The 23,874-nt window shown below is 43.2% G+C and overlaps 1 protein-coding gene and 1 long non-coding RNA gene across 2 annotated transcripts; one reads left to right on the top strand and one right to left on the bottom strand.

The window, feature by feature from the left end:
• Positions 1–1,058: 1,058 nt before the first annotated feature.
• LOC307218354 lies at positions 1,059–9,831 on the top strand. Its single transcript, XR_013839939.1, has 2 exons — positions 1,059–1,395; positions 8,245–9,831. It is a non-coding gene; the product is annotated as an uncharacterized lncRNA (long non-coding RNA).
• On the bottom strand, positions 9,509–22,978 carry SARS1 (seryl-tRNA synthetase 1). The gene is made up of 11 exons (XM_079980393.1): positions 22,715–22,978; positions 20,838–20,908; positions 18,973–19,053; positions 15,719–15,877; positions 14,488–14,631; positions 14,080–14,235; positions 13,261–13,482; positions 12,374–12,503; positions 11,833–11,990; positions 10,683–10,812; positions 9,509–10,184 (listed from the first exon to the last, which is right to left on the bottom strand). Exons 1-11 carry the CDS (start codon positions 22,848–22,850, stop codon positions 10,027–10,029), a joined length of 1,545 nt encoding a protein of 514 aa, XP_079836519.1. The 5' UTR covers positions 22,851–22,978; the 3' UTR covers positions 9,509–10,026.
• Positions 22,979–23,874: the final 896 nt, after the last annotated feature.

Below are 23,874 nucleotides of genomic sequence, written 5' to 3'. Positions count from 1 at the left end.
TAGTCAGGGGGCTGAAAAGGTATATTGTACAGGTGTTTGTTCACAACAACGACAATAGATCTAAAATGTATTCACTGGCAGGAGCTCCAAGAAAATGGTTCTCTACCTGGGCATTTTTACCCTGAGAACAAAGGGTTTTTCTTTTGTCCTCAGAGCAGAGTAGCCAAGCACCATCACCCTGGGCAAATGACCAAATCTATTTTAATGTTCTGCTGTGTAAACCTATGGCTGATGATGGATCGCTGGTGGTTGGAAAACTTGCAAAATGGCTGAGCCAATAAAATATTAAAATTATGCCTTTTCATCATTTTTTGTAGCACAAAATCCTATACACACCTACTCAGAAGTAAGGCTTGCAGAGTTCAATGGGGCTTACTTCCAGATTAATCAGTACAGGACTGCAGCCCAAGTCTATTCAACAGCACCCATCATCCTTTGGGTGACTATCTGCATCTTGACTTATAATAACAAAACAAAACCTCTCTGCCCTGCCAAGACAAACTCCTTCGCAATAGATAACTTGTTTTGAACTGGATGTAGACAACCAACCAGCCTAGAACAAAGCAGGTGCAGAAAACCCAGCATCAAAGATGCTAAACTGGAACACACAGCTCCCTGTACATTGACATGGCATAACTAGAGGCAAATTAGGCCAAGTTTCTCTTAAACTCCTGTCTCTGCTGCTAAGGGCCAAGCAGTTCTCTAGCTGCAAGCCAATCAGGCAGGCAGACAGGCTGGAGCAACCAAAGGCTCCCAAGGATACAGGGAGGAATGTTGCCTCTCCTCCTAGCCTACTGAGTGAAAACAAACAAGTTAGACAGTGCCATTCAGGAGGAGAATGGCCATCAATTAATTACACCCTGGATTTAGGACCCATCCTGCGAGGCATGCGAAGGAGCCCAACACCATCCAGGACAAGAGCCGAATAAGGTTGGAATCGAACTCAGATACCCATTGTGAAGTCTCCAAAAGCACCTTGGGATATGAGCGTTATTGATGCATGCACTCTGATAAGAAAGGAATGCAGAAAAATGGGGCAGGGAGGGAGGTGTGGTGCTGGCTGACGGCCACTGTGTGAGGGAGGACTGCACTGAAAGTTACAAAAGACATGCGCAAGGGCACGTCTGTGTGGGAAGGAATAGGAAACAAGCAAGCGCACTGTAACATGCAACCATCACACACGGCTTATTTTCTCTTTTGAACACACACATGGTGTCCGCAGGATGTATGGCACATTCAGCTTGATTTGGTGGCAGATCTGAGGTTCTGCCCATAAGGAAAACTCAGGCTTGCTAGACTTCAGCTGTTTCTGCTATGAATTCAGAAGTAGAGAAAGAGTTGTGAGGAGAGGCTATTTTCCAGCACTCTGTCTAGGATGGCACCGGGAGTAGATGGGTGAGCTGTACTTATTTGTAATTGTTCATTCATTATTTCATGAATACTCAAGAAGGCTTCTGCAATGAGCTGGATCCCCAGAGGGCTGATTTCTCCATGCTATTTGGATGGGTCTTTGCCATGGAAACAGTAAAAATAAAATTACTAGGAAGTGGAAACTGGCTATATATCTTTAAAAAATAGCAGCAAGGAATTAAAGGCTTACATCATTTTAATGACTTTTTAAATCAATTTGAATCCAAGTTGAGAATACCCTATTCTCTCAATTGTGTGCAACAACTAGATCTATTATGATAACCTCAGTCTAAAAGGTTTAGGGAATATTTTATTCAACCACTTTTCATTCAGGATTTGAGGGAAAGCCTTTTGCAAAGCAAAAGCAGAATACAGGATTTTATGGCTGTTATCAAAGATGCTCAAGGTTGTGTAATGGCTTTTAGCTACAGATTGTATGAACCTGTACAATAGAATGGTATCAATTGGGAAAAAACTGTACATTCAGTGAGCAATGGAACCACTTCAGATTGTTCTAGGTGGGAATCTCCTCCTTGCAGACTCAGGTATCCTCATGGCAACACCACCATTATGGTAATGTGGCTGAAATCACAAAATAATTGGCCCAGTTCGTACATTACAGCACACCATTGTTAATGGCTTCCTGTGAACACAAAGATGGCTCCCATTTTGGTGAACAGGAGCAGCAAACCATAATTCTTGGCTTAGAATTCTTCCTGACCCAAGGATCAGGCTTCACTTCACTTAAGAAAATATTGCCTAACCAATTATTAGGGATTGCTGGTTTGGATGTAACACTAAGATGGGGAATGTGGGTTGTTGCTCCCACATGCGAGGAGAGGAGCTGTGTGGGAACCATCTGTACAGTCATGGCAAACCATTAGCTAGGCTTTACTGTGTGACATACAAATGCTGCCAAGATGCTTTAAGCATGGAACAAAAGACCCTTGCTGCAAGGACCCCAAAGAGTTGTGTGGGTTCTGCTAGCTAAGTGATTAATTTCAGAAGATCTGTAAATCAGGGCTTATTATCTTCCTGAGAAGTCTATTATTTAGCATTCGAGCACTTGGAAGAACTGGCAGTTGCAGCCACAAAGAGCAGCATGAATTAAACTGCTCTGGAGAGTGATGATAATGGAAATGATCGCTCTGTGCTTGGTCCACCTGGCTCAGGCCATCCAGATGAAGTAAGGAGAACACACATTTAATGGGGAATTTGGGGCCCTGTGAATGCTAGTCCTGGAGGAGATGAGGAACTGTTAATTCAGCAGCTCCGCATTGCCAATTGATTGGTTATGGAGGGTGATGCAAGAGACGGCTGCATGCATCTGGGCTTGTTGCCTGAGCCACTAATCTGAGAAACGGGTTCAGAGGCACCAGGGCAGGAAGATATTGACCAGGATTTAATGGGGGAGTCAAATCGGCTGCTGCACAGCTGAGGAATCTGGTGCTGCTCACAGGCCAAGCTTGCAGTCCTGCCTCTTCATATATTTTTTACTGTTGAAGTGAAGACATCTCAGCAGCAGCTCCAACTTCTTGGGGAAAGACCTGGATTCCTCTCCCCCCCCCCCCTTTGTACAAACGAACAGAGCATAGCCCTAAGGCGGCAAGTGAAGCACACAGATCGAGAACAAGTCAAACAAGTATTGGAAAAGAGGCAATGTCAAGAGTGGCCGGGTGTGGCCCCCAGGGAACTGCTAAATCATCACATTGACAATAAAGGGAACCCTTCTGTATTGTGGACTCTGTTCTGGAGGGAGGACAAAGAAGGGAAAATGGCACCGCCTAGTGGGAGGAAGGGGGATGTGATCGGCTGAGAACTTCAGGAAGGAAATGGTGGTAGCACCCTGGCCAGCTACTAGCTGGCCTCCTCCTAGACAGGAGTGTGGGGTGCTAGGCAGACTCTCAAGCACCCTTCCTTCCCTGTGGCCTGCTGGCATGTTCCTTTGCTGTCCCACCAGCCTCATCCTGCCCCCACCTGCCTGCCTTCTTCATTTACAACCAGTCCAGGAGGTGGGCCTTACCATCAGCTTCCTCCTCCTTAGTCTCAGCGCTGCCATTGCACAAGTCAGCAGGGAGGAGGATGGGGGCAACATTAGAAGTAGTTGGCTCTGCCTGGCATTCTCTGTGGTGTCACTGACTGTTGGACCCTACCTGCCCCAATGGGCAGCAACCACCACTGAACTGGAGGCATGGAGCTGGTGGGCAACACTCCAGGCTCCAGGGGGTGACTGGCCTTCATATAGCAAGAGGCCCCAGAGGGTTGTGGCTGGTTCACTGTATGGTTTCTACTCACACAGCTCATGCGGACAAATGCAATGCATGCACAGAGTAATTACAGACCGAGCCAGCAACCGCTCCTGTAATTGTTGCAGCTGGGAAGTCACCACCTTTGTGTATCTCTCATTGTACCCGCCTGGGGATGGTTGCGTGGGCAGAGACGGCATTACATGAATCGACCCTTGGCACCTGGAGGGTTTAGGTGGCTGCCTCCCCAGCCAGGGGCCAAAAGAAACATCTGCCCTGTGCTTGCTTCATCCTTTGAACTTAATGAGTAGCTTCATTTTACTGGTGACTTTTAAAGGGAAGCTGAGCTGGTGCTGTGCATCCAGAGCATTAAAAGGTACAGGAGAGGAGGAGCTTCCGATTTAAAGTGGTGGGGGCGGATTGCATGGTTGAGCCTGTCAGATCATCACTCTACCAAGTTTCACTACAAAAAAACAACCACCATATACTGTATTTTTCCATCTATAAGACTAGGTTTTTTTCCTAATAAATAATGTCAAAAAATAGGGGCCATCTTATACACAGATACATCTCCCCCCATTTTCTTAAATCTGAGTCCCCCAAAATAGGGAGTGTCTTATACATGGGGGCGCCTTATAGATGGAAAAATACAGTATTTCTCACCACCCGCTGTACAGTATAGCAGTCTCATGTCTAAAGCAGACATCTTTAATTGACCTCTGGATTCTACTCCTGTTGGCATTCTGGTCTAGAAAGCATATTCCAAGAGACCACTCACATTTTTTTTTATCTTGCTTATCCTTAAACCAGGACTCTGAGATAGTTCAGGTTTGTCCAAAGCAACTTGTCCAAATTACTTATTGTTTCGGTAGGGATTTCAGTCTCACATAGTGAATGCCCACACTGCATTCACTGCATCACACCTGTCTTCTTGATGCAATCAAGACAGCCTCTGTAGTTCCTTTTCCCAACTTATCAAATGCATGCGGTAGTGATACATTCCTTGATCTGTTCTGGGAGGGGGGAAGGTTATGTGCCAGAAGTCAATCCAAGTATCTGAAGATAGGTGCATGCATACACCTGGGAAGGCAGAACTATACAAGTGCTGTCATGTTTAGAGAAGAATGGGGGTGGAATAGTGAACTGCAGCTGCTTTTATTTCAAAACCCATCAGTTAATTGGCTCAGAATCACCCCAACTGTATGCTGATACAAGCAAAATTTTCACAAATTTCTCCCACTGTGGACCAACTGCACACCCCAAATGGGGGCAAGTCCACCTTTAGCACAGCCATTGGGAGTAATCTCACAAGTCAGATCAAAATTATGACTTGTTGCATCAATCCTTCAAACACAACACTTTTGATCACGGGGTTTGCTGCCATTGATAGGGCCGCAAGTCACAGAACTGACAAAAGGCAAGCCAAGATCTGATGGGTATACAATGACCAGGCGGTGAGAGCAACAGATTGAAACCATGGTTCTGTTCCTTCTCCTTTCTCAGTCCAACCTTAGGCTCCTGCTTTACATGCATCTTCATGTCATTTGTATGTGAACTCTGAAGCTGTCGGCAGGGTTGCTCTTTTCATAGCAGGAGAAAAGGAACTTCTGGGCTACCTGCCTCTGTGCCTTGCAACTCACCCAGCACTGAACAAACACTATGCAAGAAACACATGCTTGGTTAGCTTAGCACACTCAGCTCTATTTTTTTCTCACTCCTTTCGGGAGGTATGTTGTTTGCAAACTGCTGTTAACTCTGGTACATTTACCAAGTTTGGGTGAACTGGGACCCCACTGCAGAGTGTGTTGGATTAACCCACCTAAGCCATCTGATTTTCATTCTTGGTTGTGCTGGGCTGGGCCAGTTTAAAGGTTCACCACCCACCTTCCAGAATTAAACAGAAGGAATTTGTCTACCATGATTGGGTAGATTTTGTCTGAGTATCTCTCCCTCAAACCCCCATCTTATTGCACTAGGACTGTGGCAGCAGCCAGAAAACAACAGGCAATCATCAGGGGTGATGAAATCACGTCCCCCACCCCTCCTACCCTCCCCTCCCCCCCTCAAGGCTGCAGCAAGCAGGAATGTGAATTTCCAACCCCCTTTTTTGAATTACAAATTGGAGCCTCTCCAAGCTGCTCCTTTTGTTCCTCTTTCTATTTAGTATTATTCTCCAGTGTGGCTGATCAAAGGAAGCCAGGGAGCAAGTGCTCCCAGTCAGATGGATGGAAGGCCCATGGCCATTGAAAGACTGCTCCTGCCTCTCTGGGTACCAGCTGCTCTTTCATGTGCAAAAAAAAGTCCATGGGGGCGGGGTTCAAAACCAGCTATAGATTTAATAAGATCAATACTTTGAGGAACATGAGCATTTAAGAAACTTTGTAAGAAATCCTCTAAGGGCTTCTCCTTCTTGTAGGCCAGGCTGAATCTTTCTTTTAATTAAATGTAATACTTTGCAGATTTGTTTAGGAGGCTTTCCCAGGTAAATACTAACCAGGTAGAGGAGCCAGAAATATTTACATAATGAGAAAATGACACACCATTGTAACCCGTAATCCAAATTCACTTCAGCTTTCTTGCTTGTGGTGTAAGGCAACAAATGCAGAGTTATAAGTAACCAGAGGGTAGGAGCTATGGCAGAAAGGGACATTCAGTTTTAGAGTAATGCTCTAACAGGTATCTTTTAAAAAAAGAAAAAGAAAATTCATTCAGCTGAAAAGGCTTCTCAAAACAAAAACGTCTTTGGTTTCCAGAAAGTAGAAATAGTGAATGCTATTTGTGATGGGATAATGAGCTGCTTGTGCGTAAAAGCTTGATCCCTCAGAGATTACTCAGTGTAGTAAAGCTCTGCCTTGAGCGGAGCCCTTTGGCATGGCTCCGTCAGTCGCTGGTAGAATCTGACAGTGGGCGTCTGCGGAAACGTTTCCAACATAAAAGCTGTTTAACGGAAACGCGTCTCCTGGATTCTCTGCGTGACAGTTTCCGGCGAGGGATGGGGGTCCCTAAAGGGGGTCTTGATACCTCCTCACTGTTCTCACTGGAAGTATCCCAGAGCCTCCCCTCCGACTCCCTTTCCCTTGGAGCTCCTGCTCCCCCCCTACTGGTTCCCTCTGCTGTAGTGTCTCTGCTATTCTCCTGGAGCCTTTCCACCACCTGTTCTTCCGATGGCAGTTCCCTGACACTATTCAAAATATTCACCCCCCACCTTTCCTTATATAGTTCATGACAGCTTATGCATGTAGTGAAACACAATAAAAACAGCAATATATAAAAAAATAAAAGCCAACAATAAAACAGTATGAAGCAACTGCAGTAAGAAACGCCATAAAACATCATAATAAGCCAGGGTGAAAAACCAGAAAGACTGGGTTTAAATATAGGCACAATGAGGCACTATAATCGCTCTCATATATGCGAATAACAATCTCTGCTATAGAGCTCTTTGCAAATTCACAAACTATTTCATATTGCTGTTAAGCAACACTCCAGCACTCCATTCACTAACTGCAGTCAAATATACTATCCATTCTTTCATATAAACCCACGCAAGAGAGGCTCCACTCTACCTCTCACTTACCTTAGAGATGTTATTATAAACATATATACCTGGCATGCTACTGTGCCTGGAAAACTGCTGCACTTCTCCAGCTAAATTTCTTTGCTGAAATGGGACCTTTCGCTATTGTTGTTGTTGTTTAGTCGTTCAGTCGTGTCCGACTCTTTGTGACCCCATGGACCAGAGCACACCAGGCACTCCTGTCCTCCACTGCCTCCCGCAGTTTCATCAAACTCATGTTTGTAGCTTCGAGAATGCTGTCCAAACATCTCGTCCTCTGTCGTCCCCTTCTCCTTGTGCCCTCCATCTTTCCCAACAACTATAGCCATCTTCAAATATCTTGAGGGCTGTCATATGGAAAAGGGAACAAGTTTGTTTTCTCCTGCTTTGGAGGACAGGACTCAAACCAATGGATTCAAGTTACAAGAGAGGAGATTCCAACTAAACATCAGGAAAAACTTTCTGCCAGTTAAGAGCTGTTTGACAGTGGAACAGTCTCCCCCAAGAGGTGGTGGACTCTCCTTCCCTGGAGGTTTTGAAGCAAAGGCTGGATGGCCATTTGTCATGGATGCTTTAGTTGAGGTTCCTGCATAGCAGGGAGTTGGACTAGATGATTCTTGGGACACCTTCCAACTCTAAAATTCTATGATTCCACTATTTCTGTTCTGTTTTTTCAATCTAGGAAACTATTTAAGAAACTGTATTTTTTCTGCTCATCAGCAGCACGATTAGGCACAAACAGGCTGCATCCTACACTGATTTACCTGGGAGGAAATCCTACTGAATTAAGTTGGACTTAGCAAGTAAACTGCAACTTTGGTATTTCCTCTTACTTTAATCTTAAGACCATGACTAAATGCAGACTTTGTGGGCACAACATCAATCAGGGGTACCCTTTCCCCTCTCACTGCACGAGTTTAACAGCTTGTCTAATAGAGAGTTATTGGAGAGCTAGCTATATTGTGACATACTGGTTGGTCCTGATAAACATAATTGTCTGACTCTAGGTTTCCCCTCCTTATCAACCAACAGGGATTTCTTTGCCTTTTGTATGAAAGGGAAAGCACCAATGATGGAGAAATGGTGTCTCTACCGCCACCAGCTGGTAAGACGAAAGCATGCCTCTCAAACTTACTTCTAGGGGAAAATTCTGGCCCTTTTGCAGCCTCTTGCCTAAAAAGACATGGGTTGTCTCCAACGATGTTCTGCTCAGGTAGGTAGCCGTGTTGGTCTGACGCAGTCGAAAAAAATTGTCCGGTAGCACCTTACGAGATCAACTAAGTTTGTTCTGGGTATAAGCTTTTGTGTACATGCACACTTCTTCAGATACTCAAGAGTAGATGTAATTGGATTAACGGACCAAATTTCCCCTGGGTAGCTCAAAAAGGTCCCTCCTACTGTTGATCTGATAATTTCTTTCAGATTATTGAAAAGGTTACATTAAAGGAAAGAAAATCCTTGATGATTTTTTTTAAGTGCACTGGAGTGGAAGGAGTGTTTTGTTGGTGATGTAAGATATGGATAGGTCAACACAACCCAAAGATACATAAAAAAGGAATGGAAGTTTGGAGATGGTAGGAAATTTTCCCAGCAAGGAAATTGCTGTTTGAAGCTTGTAAAATGCTGTTTCTTCACCTCTGATATGAATGGAAAATGCCTGGACATTCCACCTTCTCCAGATAACTGTTTAGTGTTTGGTCAGCTAATTGCTCAGCTCCTATTTACCTTTGTGTCTTCTCTCCAAAGAGGAACCCTGTGCAATCTCATATAGGCAACCTGAACAGTTAAGAGGGTAGGATTGAAATTCCAGATTGATAAGGAGCTGGTTAGGAAATACTCATCTATGTTAGATGAGTTCAAGTCTTTAGGACCAGATTAATTGCATCCTAGGGTGTTAAAAGCTTGGTGGCATGCACTCTCAATTTCTATCTTTCATCTGATATGGGACTCCTTTTTGCTATGCAAATTACACAGATATTATTAAATATTACAATTTGAACGAATTAAATATCCAGAAAATTACAGATGACTGAGGTACATGGAAGATACTGGTCAAGTTATTATGCTGACATGGAAGTACTGCATAAATGTATTTGAAGGCATACGGCTAATAGGCCAGTACTTACACAAAACAAAAAGTTGGGTTCTATTAACTTGCATTTAATATCTGCAAACTATGGCCACTTACACATCTGTGTAAAACAGTCTGCTTCATATGTGAGCAGATACAATCAATGTTGTTAAAGGAATCCAAGAAATACAGAAGTCATAAAATACAACTGAGAAAAGCATCATATTTTCAATGCTTGCTTTATTCACTGAGTGCCACCATATCAGGTAAAATCCTATGACTAAGCAAAGACTGTCTTTACAGTAAAACGCCACATGCCTATACTTATTTTCCCTTTTGATCTTTGCTTTATCCCAGTGTTGCTTCTGCTCAGCAGAGATTTTCAGCAAATAAACATGATATAGAAGTTTGTTCCCTCTGCTTGGATTTGCAACTAGGGGTTTGAATAGAAACTGTTTCCGTGGATAATTAACATAATGTAAGACATACAGACTTCTGGGGAACTGGTCAGCACCTCTAGTGCTTTCCACATTCAATGTGAAAACAAACACCAGTGGATCCTCAGAGCCAGCATGGGAAGGAGCATCTTCCCAGGCTACAGAGGGTGGAAGCCGAGATGGAAAAAAGTAACTTGCCCATGGTGACAGGAGGGATGAGACAAAGCAGGAATTCATATCCAGGACCCCCTGCAGCTTTATGCACTAAACTGTGCAATTTCAGAAAAAGTAACACATAGATCCCTTTTAGGGACTGTTCACATCCATGTTCTGCATCTTTCCTTCCAGTGCACAGTCCCCACCAGCCGATTTCTTTTTGCTTCCCTCATGCTGTTTCTTCTGCTTCTTGGAAAGTTCCTGATCAATAGGAGCAGGTTTTACAAATTTTATCATTTCTTTCAGGCCTAAAAGGAGGAAGAAGGCAGAGCAAGATAACAGAGTGAACACACCAGGGCCAAACTTCTACAAAGGAAGTATCAACAAGAATCCTCCTTCTGTTCTCACACATCACACCAATCTTACACACTAAGTCACCTTGATTAATTTACTACATGTCCTTGAACAAAGTAAAGTAGACAGTGTTAGGGACAGCACATCTGAGCTTACCCACCCTTTTCCAGCCAAGGACCAGAGAGACCCACCTGCATCCTCTTACATATTGCTCCTTTTGAAATGTTATGGGTCAGTAAAAATAGCAACTGTAATGAATTCTCTTTGTTTAGTGTCAAGAGAAGATATATAATATAACCCTTTAATCTAGACAGGAGGAAATTGTCACAATTTTTTTATGAGTTGAGAAGAGTTGTTAGGCTCAGATAACAAGGACGATTAGATGGTATAAAATACACAATTATAGATGGCTATGGGGAGGGGGAGGGCAACAAGCATTTTCCTTTTATTACCTGGTGGCATGAAGTCCCTTAATTTCTCTGGTACAATGATTCCTTCCTCTGTCTGGTAATTCTCAAGGATGGCACATATAGCACGTGTTGTAGCACACATCGTGGCATTGAGCATATGCACAAACTCCACCTATGAGGGCAGAACATTTCATGTTCTTAGTATTCTCCAGCAAGTAAAAGCAGCAGCAAGAAAACACATTTTTGAAGAGGATAAATACCATCTCCAAAATAACCATTCCAATAAACCTAATTTGTCATTCTGTTACCCAGTCATCTGAAAAGGCAGAGCCTTCAGTCTAATAAAGAGTTTTCCAGTTTTAGGAACACTACGACTAACATTTTCTAGCTTAACCAATCACTCTGCAACAGACTTCCTTATCTAAACATTTTAGAAGCAGCAAGGTAGATTGCACTGTTAGCTGAACTAGATAACATCCTCCTTTTCTGTGATAATTGTGAGAATGAAAATAACCGAGCTTTGCCTTTAAATGCGTTTGTACGAATGTTGGTTTGTTTACTAATGTCCAATATTTGAACACCAAGTAACTATTAGGGGTTGTTTGACTTCACTGGATACAACCTCTGTCCTTCAAATTTAAAAAAAAATCTAAAAAAGAAAAGGAAAGCCCAATGGTTAGTCATTCTTCAGGTCTCCATTTCTACACTCTTCGTAATTTTAAGGGATTACATTTTTTACTTTTTTTAAAGAAAGCAATCCTAGGGCTCCTTGGTAGCAGTCAGTAATTCTCAACTGGCAAGTGGATCATTCTCAAACTGGCCACTTCCATGGCAGCATCACGGAAGAAGGAGTGAGACAAAATGACAGGCAGAAAACCTGGATCTTTATGGGAAATTATGGAAATTAACAGGGCCTTTCCAATTTTTGCTAGATCTCCGGAATCAACATTACTGCCAACTTGTTTCCCTAGCAAGGACTCAAAGTTGCAACCTATTGGGACAACCAACTCAGATGGCGAATAGAAAAAAACATATCAGACTAAAGCAAAAAGGCAGATGCTTTCCTGAAGGCTACAGTGGGTAAATAGCAGCACCTTCTTAATAACCCAAATAATTATTTAACTAGAACAGCAGTATATTGTAAATGATGCACTGGGAGAATTGTATATGTAAAATATACAAAACAGCCTACTTTGTCCATCATCTTCTTGGTTTGTCCATAACGGATCCGCAGCCGACGTGCCTGGTAGTCAGTGCAGTTTGAGCAAGAAACAAGTTCACGGAAAGCTCCTGAACCTGGGAACCATGCCTCCAAGTCCAACTTCTTACTGGCAGCATGATTCAAGGAACCTGTAACAACGTGAGATGGCATTTAGGTACTGATTCAGTGTTCTAATAATGGGAACAGAAAGATGTGCCTTTCTCACCCCTCTCATAGTTTTGGAGATACAGAATGAAACCAAGAGTAACAAGGAGATCTATGGTCATTTTCCTCAATTAGAATGTGTGTTAGTCTGGACAATAAACACGAGTGCATGGCTGCATGCTAAGATACTACAGGTCTTACAGTTAGAGCAAATAAATCCTGATACAAACGACCAGAGATTACTGGCTGTCAAGTGCAATTGTGTGCACACTTTCTAGGGTGTAGGCCACACTGAACACTGAAAGATTTAACTTTGAGAAACCAAACATAGATTAGGCTGCAAATTATTTGGGGGGTATATACATACCTGAGACAATATTCACAATATGGTAAGGGATGCCCAGAGATTGATAGAACTCTTCAGCAGTTGCAATCATCTCATCAAACACCTCCCATGACTTGTTATCATGAGGTGATGCGTAGACAAATTGCTCAATCTGGAAAGGGTCAAAAGCAGAAACTTTAGAGCAGGAAACAAAAAACAAAAGAAAGTAGCAATCCTTCATAGACACAAAGAGGAATTTAAATTCCAGAATATAATAATTTTACTGTTCTGTGTCTTCTGTGACTTAACATCAACCCCTAAAATCAGTTCCTCTGGGAACAATGCTGGATTCCCAAGCTTTTGACAACATGAAAAGTCGGGGGGAGGGAAACCCTGCAAATTTTACCAAAGATATCCTTACCAAGAAAAAAACAATGAAATAAAACTGAACACAATCATAAAATGGAGGTGAATGTAACTCAACAGCCTAATGCAACCAAACACAACTTTCAGTTACCAAACATAGACCAGCTTCTAAGTACTACTGAGACAGAGAAAAATAGCTATCGGCCTCCTACTGAATATAAACAACACTTTCAGTTACCATAAACTGTTACAGAGGAACACCAATTTCATTTCAATTGCCCAATACATTTCAACAATGCAAACTTCTTCAACAGCACATCGCTGAAAAACACACACTATCTGGGGATTGACTCAAGCGAAGTCATTGTGTGAGTGGAACAACTTCTGTTCAGGCAACTTAACTTTCCCTCCTTCTCCTTCCCCACCCTCAAATCTGATCTGGAGGGGAGAGGTGGTTGGGGGAGGAAGAGAAGAAGGGGAAGCTCTGTTGTGTGAACAGAAATTGTCTCGTTTGTGAAATGAGTAATACAACCCTGGATTAATAACTTTTGCAACTGCAATACCTTTTCAAATTGGTGCACACGGAAAATGCCTCTGGTATCACGGCCATGTGAACCAACTTCCTGGCGGAAGCAGGTAGACAGCCCAGCGTATTTGATGGGCAGGTCCTCTGGCTTCAGCCATTCATCCCTGTGCAATGCTGCAATTGGCTGTTCAGATGTAGCAATCAGGTATTTCTCATCAATAGTGTTATCATCGCTCTTCTCACTGCCTTTGCCAAGTACCTGAGAAGTAGAAAAAGTTAGTCCATTAGACCAGTGCAGCAAGATGTCATGTACATAGACAAAGCTTCAGTGGACCATTCCAATGAAAACCCTTGTGAGCTAAATTACTGGTTTACTGAATCATATAATTTCTTCTATGATTGATTTTTTAAGTTGTTGCTTAGCTACAACTTAGCTACATTAATTACCTTTCATATGAAAACATCACTAACCATTCTTACCCCCAATGACAAACAGTTAAGTACTTGTGGATCAGAAAATGGGGAAGACATGGCACAATGCCTGTGATGATTAGAAACAATGTTAACAAAACCTTTAACCTATCAACCCAACATTCCTTTTTATTATCATAAATTATTAGCACTGACTGTGGCTGATGGTAGAAATGCTTCCTAAAGAAGTGTGCAGCAATTTGAAATGAAGTACAAATAGTGAAATACAGTCAATTATCTGACTGAAAGTTTACCAGCAGTATTTGAAAAATTCCACATGGCTCCAGGGACAATGTGATTACACATTAAGGGAAGCAACACAAAACTTTTCTAGAAGCCTCTATAGTTTGCTACTAAAACAGTAATTTTACCCTTCCCACCTTACCTTGTAGAGCTCTTCATCAAACTGGCTTAGCTGGGCCACTTCCTGCATCACCTCTTTTCTCATGAAGAAAGGGGTATAAACAGGGGTGTAACCTTTGCTAAGCAGCGTCTGCAGGGCATACTGGATGAGAGCTTGCTCTAGAAAAACCAGGGCACCCTATAGAACAACAAAGAAGAAAGTAGGTAAGTGAATATTCTGCTCCCGAGAACCCACATTTTGAAATGGCACTGGCAGGAACGTTGTATTCTGACAGCCTTCAACAGCTTAGATATTAAACAAACCACTTTGTGAAGGTGGTGTTTTGGCTTTGAAAAGCAAGGTACAATTTTCAAAATAAATAAGTTTTCTTCTGGGATCCCAATTCTCCCAGTCCTATAAATAGCAATGATTAAGAAGTTAAGTTCTCACCTTTAGAAAGTATCCTCTGCTTCCAGCAACAATGGCTCCCTTTTCTCCCTCATAGCCATCCACCATGACAACCAAGTCCACATGAGAATACTTCTTTCTCACTGTACAGTCTCCCCATAGCCTCTCCACTTTGTTATCTGCATCCTACCCATGTGATAAAAAGGGAGAAAGTTTTGTTCTAGGCCTTTGAACATCCCAATAGAAACAATATCAATCCAAGCCAATTATCTCATCCATGATTTAATTGTATGTTTTCACATGCACAATCCCGGCTGGTATTTGCTTGCACAGTAGCACTTACAATTGCCAGAAGCTTCCTGCACTGCATTTGCTGTCTACTTGTGACATGCTGCCATCTGCATCCTATAGGCTGATTGAAGAGAAGGTGGTGTGTGGGTTTGCTCTGCCCTGGAGAAGGGGCTGAGATGCAGAGGAAGCAAGGAATAGATCTGATGGTCTTTTAGTCTCCTGCAGGGCTGTCACAGAAGCACCCAGCAACTCTCTTAAGTGCTTTCAAAATTACTACTTGCCAACAACTGGAATGAGTATGACGTCTCCATAGCAACACTCTTAGGCAATTATTCTAATGCAAAATCCAACCAGCCCAGTATTGTATTAGACTCACTTAATAGTATTATTAAACAAAAAATTGTCTTGTTGGACAAATGGTTGGTTCCAAGCCACACATCATGGGTAGGATTCACCTAAGGGGCCCTGTCAGTGGAAGCCCAATGCAGGGACTTTCACTTGCACAACGGGCCTTCCTGTTGCATGAGACCTGCACCCCCCAAAAATTGTCTCTGGGGGTGGATGGGTGTCAGGAGAACCACCAGAATAGCACACAGGGGAGGGGGAACTGTTCCACCTGGCAGGTTGATATGCTTGCACAGATGCGACATTTGTAATACCATGATGTTGAATTCCAGCCTAAGTCTGTTTCCCATACATTTCCTAAACAAGATCAGGGTTTTGTGCTTATTTGGGATTTTTTTTTTCCATTTGTGACTTTCTTTTCTATGAGGAACACTGTTTTAGAATACAAATTGCATAAACTTCTCAACCTCCTCACCTAGGATGTACTGTCTCACACCCTCAGGACTTTATACCTTCAGCTTGCCATCTCCCCACCCTACCAGCAGGACAGTTTAATAGTGATGCACAAGGCTGTAACCACCAAACCACACACTGTCTTTCATGCACATTTATATAAAAGTGTGGAATTTGCTTCTACCTCATCATTACTGATTGGCACAGAGGGATGAAGGAGATTTCCAATTTCTCTGAGGTTTTCAAACCGCTCTGCCTCCAGCTTCAAGCGCTCTTCATCACAGTTGAGTATTGCTTCATCAATTAGAAGACGAACTTTCTTTATTTGGCTTACTTGAAGACCCTGAAACACAAAAGTGGGCCTAATATAAGAAATATAAGAAAAGAATAATATCTTGTGAAAATAGACACATCCATTTTTTGGAAACCACAATTCTATCAACTTCAGTTTCACATTTCAGCCGGTGGTCTAGCATCACCAAGAACCAATGTTGGTTCTATCGAACTCAGGGTAAAAGGCAATACCTGGTTTACTACCAGCAGAAGCTCAGATAAGATCTTTGGCTCACACATGGAAAGCCTCATTAAGGACTAGCTTTGCATTATGCATTACAGACATATAAGTCTTAGAGTGGCACAAATTGGGGGCCAAAGGACAAGACAATGGTTGGTTGATGAAGTTTCTGATCCAAAACTCATGTCAGCACAGTATCCCATGCAAGAATGCTTTGTGCTACTGCTCAGTTTTTATTATCATAACAGAAGATTGGGATCTGCAATAAAATACCATATGGTGGAGGGCTTCTGTTCAGGACCACAGCAAGCCAGCCATGTCTTTTTCCAAGATACTCCATTCCACCATCGCCCTGCTAACTGTCAGCATTTTGTGCCCACTGAACAAGCTTGGTCCTCACTGGGATGCTCTGGGGTTCCTTCCCATACATCCCGTCCTGCCCTGCCCTCACTTTTTGAGACACCTGGAAACCTTGGTGTTTTCCAAAGCCTGCTGATGCTTCTTTCTTGTGCATAGACAATGCTGTTTTGGCTGTATAAGTACCTACACTCAGAAAGCATGTTTGCTATTAGTATATATAGCATCTTTCTCACTTCAGAGTGTGCTTGCTAAGAAAAGGTGCCAATTGGCATACGAAGCCCTCTACCTATCTTCTTCACCATTTTTCTGCTTTTATGGCAAAATGAGTAATGCAACAAGAAGCATGGCAAATAGTTTACTTATTAAAATCCTCTACCAACACATTTTATTCCTATTGTCAGGGTGGCTTACTAGTGAAACGCAAAATAAAGCAATAATTAAAATAACATAACCAACAAATATCAGCAGAAAAACAACAATCCAAAACAACGACCCTATAAAAAAAACCAGAGGTATAAAATACTTTGGCTTGTCGCTGAAAGGAATAAAATGAGGAAGCAAGTTCTAGGGCAGAGGTCTGCTATCACAGTATAGTAGAGCTGAACATACAATAGATGGTAAATTAACTGCTCTCGGATATACAGATTTTATAGTATCTGTAGTAGCAGCTGCAAGGCTGCAGTGTGAGGGAGAAATTCTGTGACTTGTGGAGTTATCGAAATGGCAGAAGATGTATGCCCAGCAGCTGGTGCCTGGACAAATGATTGTGCAAGGCAGGAGGCTTAGCTTCTTATTCTTTTTTTACTACAGCTGCACAGACAGTACAAGCTGTGCTTCCTACTGAATCTCTGCATTGGCTTATTCTACACCCAGAGAAGCAGCTGCTGCTGGGACAATAGCAAGTATGAAATCTTTGTGATAATCTACTGCTTGATAGTAAACACACACCCGTTTAAAAAAAAATTGTTACACTTATATCTAGCTTTTCTCTGAGGACCTCCAGGTGGTGTACATGTTTCTCCTTCACCATTTTATATTCAAAACAACCCTGTTGTTATACTGTGAGATAGTGGTGGCCCCAAATCACCCCACTATAATTTGTTTCAGTAGCATAAGAGGACTTATTGTTTTTAGCTCAGTGCTCACACTTTAAGCGCTTTTCACATGACAGTCGAATATAATCCAAAATCATCCCAATGTAATTTTAGAATTAATTTGAGGCACCCAAAAAAACATTTTTCAGTTTCTCTGGACCACCAGTGGACCACCACTGTACTGAATACAGGTTAACAGTTCAACAAAATGTGCCTGGCTATATATGGAAGCAGAAGTATAGTATACACAACGGATTCAGTCCTCAATCAGTCAGAAACAAAGTTAAGGAATAAATATGTTCCAAAAATCCTCAATTTTTTTACTATAAACTTATTTATTACAACATAATTATCTTCTATACAAACATTCTGATACATAATAAAACCTTAATGGGCCAAATCCTAAACAACATAAGGAAGATACAATACTTCTCTTTAAACTACAACTGCCCTGAATAAACAATTTGTTATTCATCAATATAGCTATTAATACAAACTTTTCTAGGCCAATTAATAAAACCAAAATCTTTTTTCCCTACAGATTCAAAGCTCCTGGTGTATGTGCATACACTCATACAGGGAACCTATATACTTTCCATCCTGGGGCAAACAGGAGCTTTGGGGAGGAGAGCAAGAATTTAGTTAGGAAATGGTGCAGAGGGAAATGGTTAAACAATTTCCTTTAGCATTGTTTCCACAATCAAAGTCCTTCCACAGACTCCTTTGATCAAAAAAATGCATCAGGAGACCCGACTGCAGATCTCCTGACATCTTATCTAGTTTGGTCCTTACTCTAACATAGGCTCCTACATTTTCACTCACTATGCTAGGGTAAATTAGCCGTCACTGTTGGCAAGTATAGTGACCCAAGTTTTATTAGCAGGTTGACATGTAGGGGACATCCCAGCAGTTATGCAGCAAATCCACCCCTTCCTTAGCTCCAAGACTTGGAGGAATGCTGGGAATAGTTTGGCTCCAATGCTGCCAAGCCAAATGGTCCACACAGAGCTGAACCAGCCATGCCACTCCCCTCTGTTCTACAGCAGGAAGGGGAGATGAGGAGCTTCCTAAACCTCAACAACCATAGCCTCTTGACTGAGCAGTGGACAACAGGCAAGCCTCACAGTTCTCTTGCCCATGAGAAAAGGATGAACTAGCAGAGTGAGGGGCAAATTACAGATCCACCCCTCCTCACAAAATTGTATTTCAGCTCAGGGTATAAGAGAGGTGAAAAAACACAATTTAAAAACCACTAGCTAGCCTGCATAGGGAGAGAATTACCACAGCTCCAACATTAGAGACCAGAATGCAATTAACATGTTTTCTCGTTCACACACGCTCCTCACCCAATCTGAAGCTGCACAAGTGAAATGTGTGAGGGGAAAAGCAAACACCAGAGTATATTTCACAAATACAATACACTGTAAACCAGTGAATGGTCAAGTAAGAAACTAGTTGAAAATAACTTACTGCTAAGATGTCTGCTGTAAGTTCATCGAGATTTTGTGCATTTTCTGGTATGTGGTCATCATTTCCTACTGGCTCTTTTTTCTATATATGTAAAAATACAAAAACAAAAAAAGCAATCAATCGGCAAATAAAAAGCAATAGAACAAAAATATCCTACAAATGCAGCTTGAAGGACAACCTGCCTAGATCACTGGTTTCCATTTCCTCGTAAAGATTATTAAATATCCATCATACATATCATTGCCATGTTCTCTCTCAGCAATTCTTGGAGTGCTCTAATGTGGGTGAGGAGAAGAGAATGACCCCTTCAAAGTTCCACTTGGTCATGACTAAACTAAGGGTGCTGTGCAAGGAAGCCCTCCTTCATATACACAATTCCATTTTTGTCACCATCAGAGTGCTCTGAAACAGGTGGAATATTACAATCTGCTCTTCATGGCAGTGCAAAGAACTTTGTGTAGAGGCAGCCTCTGATGCCATCATTTTCATTCTAAAGCCCTGAAAGCTTGAGTAAAACTGGAGAAAGGATGGGGGTGGGGGAGGAAATAGAGTTCCAATGGATGTTATTGGTCTCTGTGTGTGGCCTATGTGTGTCCTGCATGCCTGTGCAAGGATGGTGGTGTACATGTCCATTTTAGCCACACCCACTTTTACTTTGGCCATGCTGACCTTGCAGGCATGGTCAAAAGGTAATGCAGCCTTTGGGCAGAAGAGCTGCAGTAAACAAACAAATCTGGTATCACCCTTTATTTTTTCAACACAGTATCAATTGGAAATAAAACTGGAAAAGCACTCTTTCAGAAGTGTTAAATTAATAATTTGGAGATACTAAATCCACTTCATAAGTAAAAGAAGGCCTGTCTCCTGATCCTGCCAACACGTGTGGGCCCTCACTATCATTACATGCCCATTTGTGGAACTCCCTCTCATTAGAGGCAATGTTATCCCACTCTTTACTTAAAATGCAATTCTCTTCTCAGGGATTTAGCTGCAAGGATTAAAGTCTTAGTATCTGTATTTTACAACTGCTACTGAGGGCCCATAGGTTAGTCATTTTATTGTATTTTTATATATTTTGCACACTCCCCTCAGATTCTGTATATGAAAGGCAGTTTGAAAGGCCAGCCAATAAATAAAACTCGCTTTCCCCTCACCCAGTTCTAAGCGATTCTATCTCATTGCTTGGTGGGAGGGAATCAGACTGTGATCCTAAGATGATAGTGGGCTCAATTCAGCTTGACAACTTCTTTGTGCTTTAGTGTTCCGTAATATTAAAATGGGACGTGGGTGGCACTATGGGTTAAACCACAGAGCCTAGGACTTGCTGATCAGAAGGTCAGTGGTTCGAATCCCCGCGACGGGGTGAGCTCCCTTTGCTTGGTCCCTGCTCCTGCCAACCTAGCAGTTCGAAAGCACATCAAAGTGCAAGTAGATAAATAGGTACCGCTCCGGCAGGAAGGTAAACGGCGTTTCTGTGCGCTGCTCTGGTTCGCCAGAAGCGGCTTAAGTCATGCTGGCCACATGACCCGGAAGCTGTACGCTGGCTCCCTTGGCCGATAAAGCGAGATGAGCGCCGCAACCCCAGAGTCAGTCATGACTGGACCTAATGATCAGGGGTCCCTTTACCTTTAATATTAAAATTAACAGTATAGTTGAGCATGCTGCCTCATCATCATCCTCTCAGACATATCACTTTTCTTCTGGACAGCTCCCAATCTGTCAATCCTTTTATTTCCCTAATGGCGTTTTTCATGCCACTGATTGAACTCTACATGTTTTCTAGCACAGTTAATCACAAAACAAAATGGCATACATCATAGTGGTTTTGGTAACCAATCAGAAGCTGTGATTTCAATAAATCGCACCTTCATTTTCTCGCCTATAGTTTTGCTGCAGAGGTTCTTCAGTTTGTTCAGATTGTCTGCACGGAATCTGCCTGGAAGGAAAACATTTGAAAAAATGCTAAGAGGCGTCTACATTTAAAGGATAAGTTTCTACACAAAATCATAAGTCTATTGAACTATCTGGCTGCTGCTGCTGCTACTATGGGTGTAGCACAGATTGAAATAGGTTCATTCTGTTAAACTGAAGATTTTATCTTCTATTATGCATGATACTGTGCAAAAGTTACAATACCCAGGCAACCTCTGAGAAAGGATAGTAGTTTGTAAAGTATTATGGAAAGTGATGGCATATACTTTTTCTCATTTAATCTCAGCAAGATGCAATTCAGAGGCCTGCAAATACAGAACACTCCCACTACCAAAGGAAGCAGCTTCTGATTCTGAACACTCATTATGATTTTTGCACGGTACAGTAAAATGAAGATTAGCTTAAACTGAATATCTCATTTTTATTTTAGTTGTTATTGTTGCTGGATATATATATTTCAATGTATTACTCATCCTACTTCCAGAATTTCCATATACAGACAGCAGGCAATGCTGTACTTAATGGCAATGCTTTACTTGAAAACTGCTAAAGGTCTTAGCAAATCACTTAATGATTTTTCTGCTCATTACAGCAACTAAAACACACTCTGCTAGATGCTGTATAACTTTTAATTCTATTTTGATGGCTTCTTTTACTTATTATATCTTGTATTTTATTGCATTACAATTTGAATTCTATATCATTTCATAGACTCTTCACCACCCGCATACTGGAGATATGAAGAAAATGAAGTCTAGGAGAGATGATTTGGGGCATAGGATCATATAGTGAACCTCCATCTGACTCTAAATGAGTAGCAGTGGTCTCAGGCACCTGACGTGACAGGCCCATTCCATTTCCCCCCTCATTTTCTGGTTAGAGGTAATAAAACACATCTTTCACCGCAGGCAATATTACCAATGCTTTGTCACAATGTAAAGCACAATGTAAAAAGCATTTAACACAAGTTATCAAAATCGCTGGCAAGGAAACATGCACACAGAAAATGAAGCAGTGCTGCGGCTGATATGAGCTCTAGCGTGCCAGAGTCACTTTCTATGATGCTGGTTACAGCAGGATTGCATCAGACTAGGCAGCACCAATGCCTGAACAGCATCCTGCCAAATCGCAAGCCCCTCCATTTAAAGGGCAATGCAGCTGTGAAACACCAGAGAGGACGGCGAAGAGAAGAGGAAAACCCTAATTGGGAAATACAATTAAAACAACAACACCCTACACTTTTTTTTGGGGGGGGGGGGGGTTGTCCAGAAGACAGATGGGAGCGCCCTGTAGCCCTATGAAGGGATGACTTCCCCCGATGGCTCAAAAGAGCCACTCCAAACCTGCCCTTCGACCGGGGCCTAGAAATAATGCAGCAGCAGCAGCAGCAACAGCAAAGACGCCCCCCCCCCAAGTTGGCCGCAGGGTCATCTTTCCCCGTTGGACCTTATGGCTGGGGGGGGGGAGTGAGAGAGAAAGAGAGGTCTGTGCGCCCATTCACACGGCGGCGTGGAGGGAAGAGACGGCCGTGAGGAGCCCCTTTCTTCTCACGGGCCTCACCCCTCATCCCACGCCGGACGCCACCGAGGCGAGGGGTTCAAACGCGGCTCCTCACAGAGGCAGCGTGAAAGAGGTTCAAGGAAGGAACGTGAGGATGGGGAGACACGTGTCGGGGTCGCAAAGGCCCCCCTCAGGCTGCCTGCTGGGGCGTCGCTCTTTCTCTTCTGCCCCTTTCCTAACGACACCGCTACAGCCTTATCCGACACCTCACCCGCTGACACCCCCCCCCCACACCCTTCGCCCCACGTACATCTCCGCCAGGCCCCGTCGGCGGCCACCAGCGCGTCCACCAGCGCCGGGTCCTTGAAGCGCTTCCGCTGCGTCTCCCGCACAAGCTCAGGGTCTCCGCCTTTGTCGGCGCGGAAGAGGTCCAGATCGAGCACCATGGCGCCGGAGGGCAGCGACTGGAAGCCGAGGGGCGAGGGAGCGGCGCCGGCTCAGGACAGAGGAAGACGCTCGACAGCCCGCCCGGCGCAAAACTACAGTAGGAGAGCCCGGCGAGGCCACGCGTGCGCACTGCGAGCGCGGAGGGGCGTGGGAAAGGCGCTGCGCGTGCGCAGAAGATTCCGACGTAAAGGAGGAGGAGCCTCGCGCAGGGCGGGCGTTGGGTGCTTAGAGCGTCACTCGGAGGGCACGCGCTAAGCGTGGCGCTTGCTCAGGCGGGCTGCGGGTCCTCTGCAAAGTGGAGCCGGGATGGTCCAGGCAGAAGCAGCCTTTCAGGCTTCCGTGCCGAGGGCGGGCTCGTCAGGGTCACAAAGCAAGACTAGCATACAGCGCAGAAGAGAAAGAGAGTAAAGGAGAGCTCGAGGGCGGGCTGGGTAACATTGTAGTGTAGCAGCAATTGCTAACGCTGAAGATACATAGCTGTCAACTTTCCCCTTTTCTTGCGAGGAATCCTATTCGGAATAAGGGAATTTCCCTTTGAAAAAGGGAAACGTTGACAGCTATGTGAAGGTAAGAGCCCAGTGAGGACTTGGGAACCCCCAGCTGGCTGGTTTGAGCACTGTGAGTCATCGAGCAAGTTAGGGACACAATTCCATTATTCAGTTGTAGTGGAGCAATAAAGACAAGTTTTACCCACTGTCTGGGGATAGGCAATTTGTAGTAAGATCACAAATTTCATGGTCTTGTGTTGTTTTTTTAGTATACCTAAAATTATTTGCTTATTAGGGGCTGCCCCACATTTTCTTCAAAAAATTGCTTTCCACAGGTAACTACCATAGTTATCAAATTTTTCAAAAGTAGGAGGTCCATAACTTGGCTTTTGAAAGATAAGGGGTCATCAGTAATTAGCTAATTCAGAACCACTGGTTTAGACCACAGCACCACCATGGCCCAGTCCCTATTGTTAAATATAGCTGTTACAAAGACACTCTTAGTCTCTAGTACTCAAGGGAAAACTCTCCTTCC

The sequence above is a fragment of the Podarcis cretensis genome, assembly GCF_951804945.1.
Source record: "Podarcis cretensis genome assembly, chromosome: 6".
Lineage (NCBI taxonomy): Eukaryota > Metazoa > Chordata > Lepidosauria > Squamata > Lacertidae > Podarcis > Podarcis cretensis.
The sequence above is the reverse complement of the archived record's forward strand: the minus strand, read 5'-3'. Positions and strand labels throughout refer to the sequence as shown.

Excerpts from the sequence above, each read along its gene's own strand:
- SARS1 (XM_079980393.1), bottom strand. The coding sequence starts at position 22,850 with ATGGTGCTCGATCTGGACCTCTTCCGCGCCGACAAAGGCGGAGACCCT. Across the intron at positions 19,054-20,837 it reads CTATAGGCGAGAAAATGAAG|AAAAAAGAGCCAGTAGGAAA; the intron begins GTGCGATTTATT and ends TTACATATATAG. Across the intron at positions 12,504-13,260 it reads GTGTGCACCAATTTGAAAAG|ATTGAGCAATTTGTCTACGC; the intron begins GTATTGCAGTTG and ends GACCCTTTCCAG.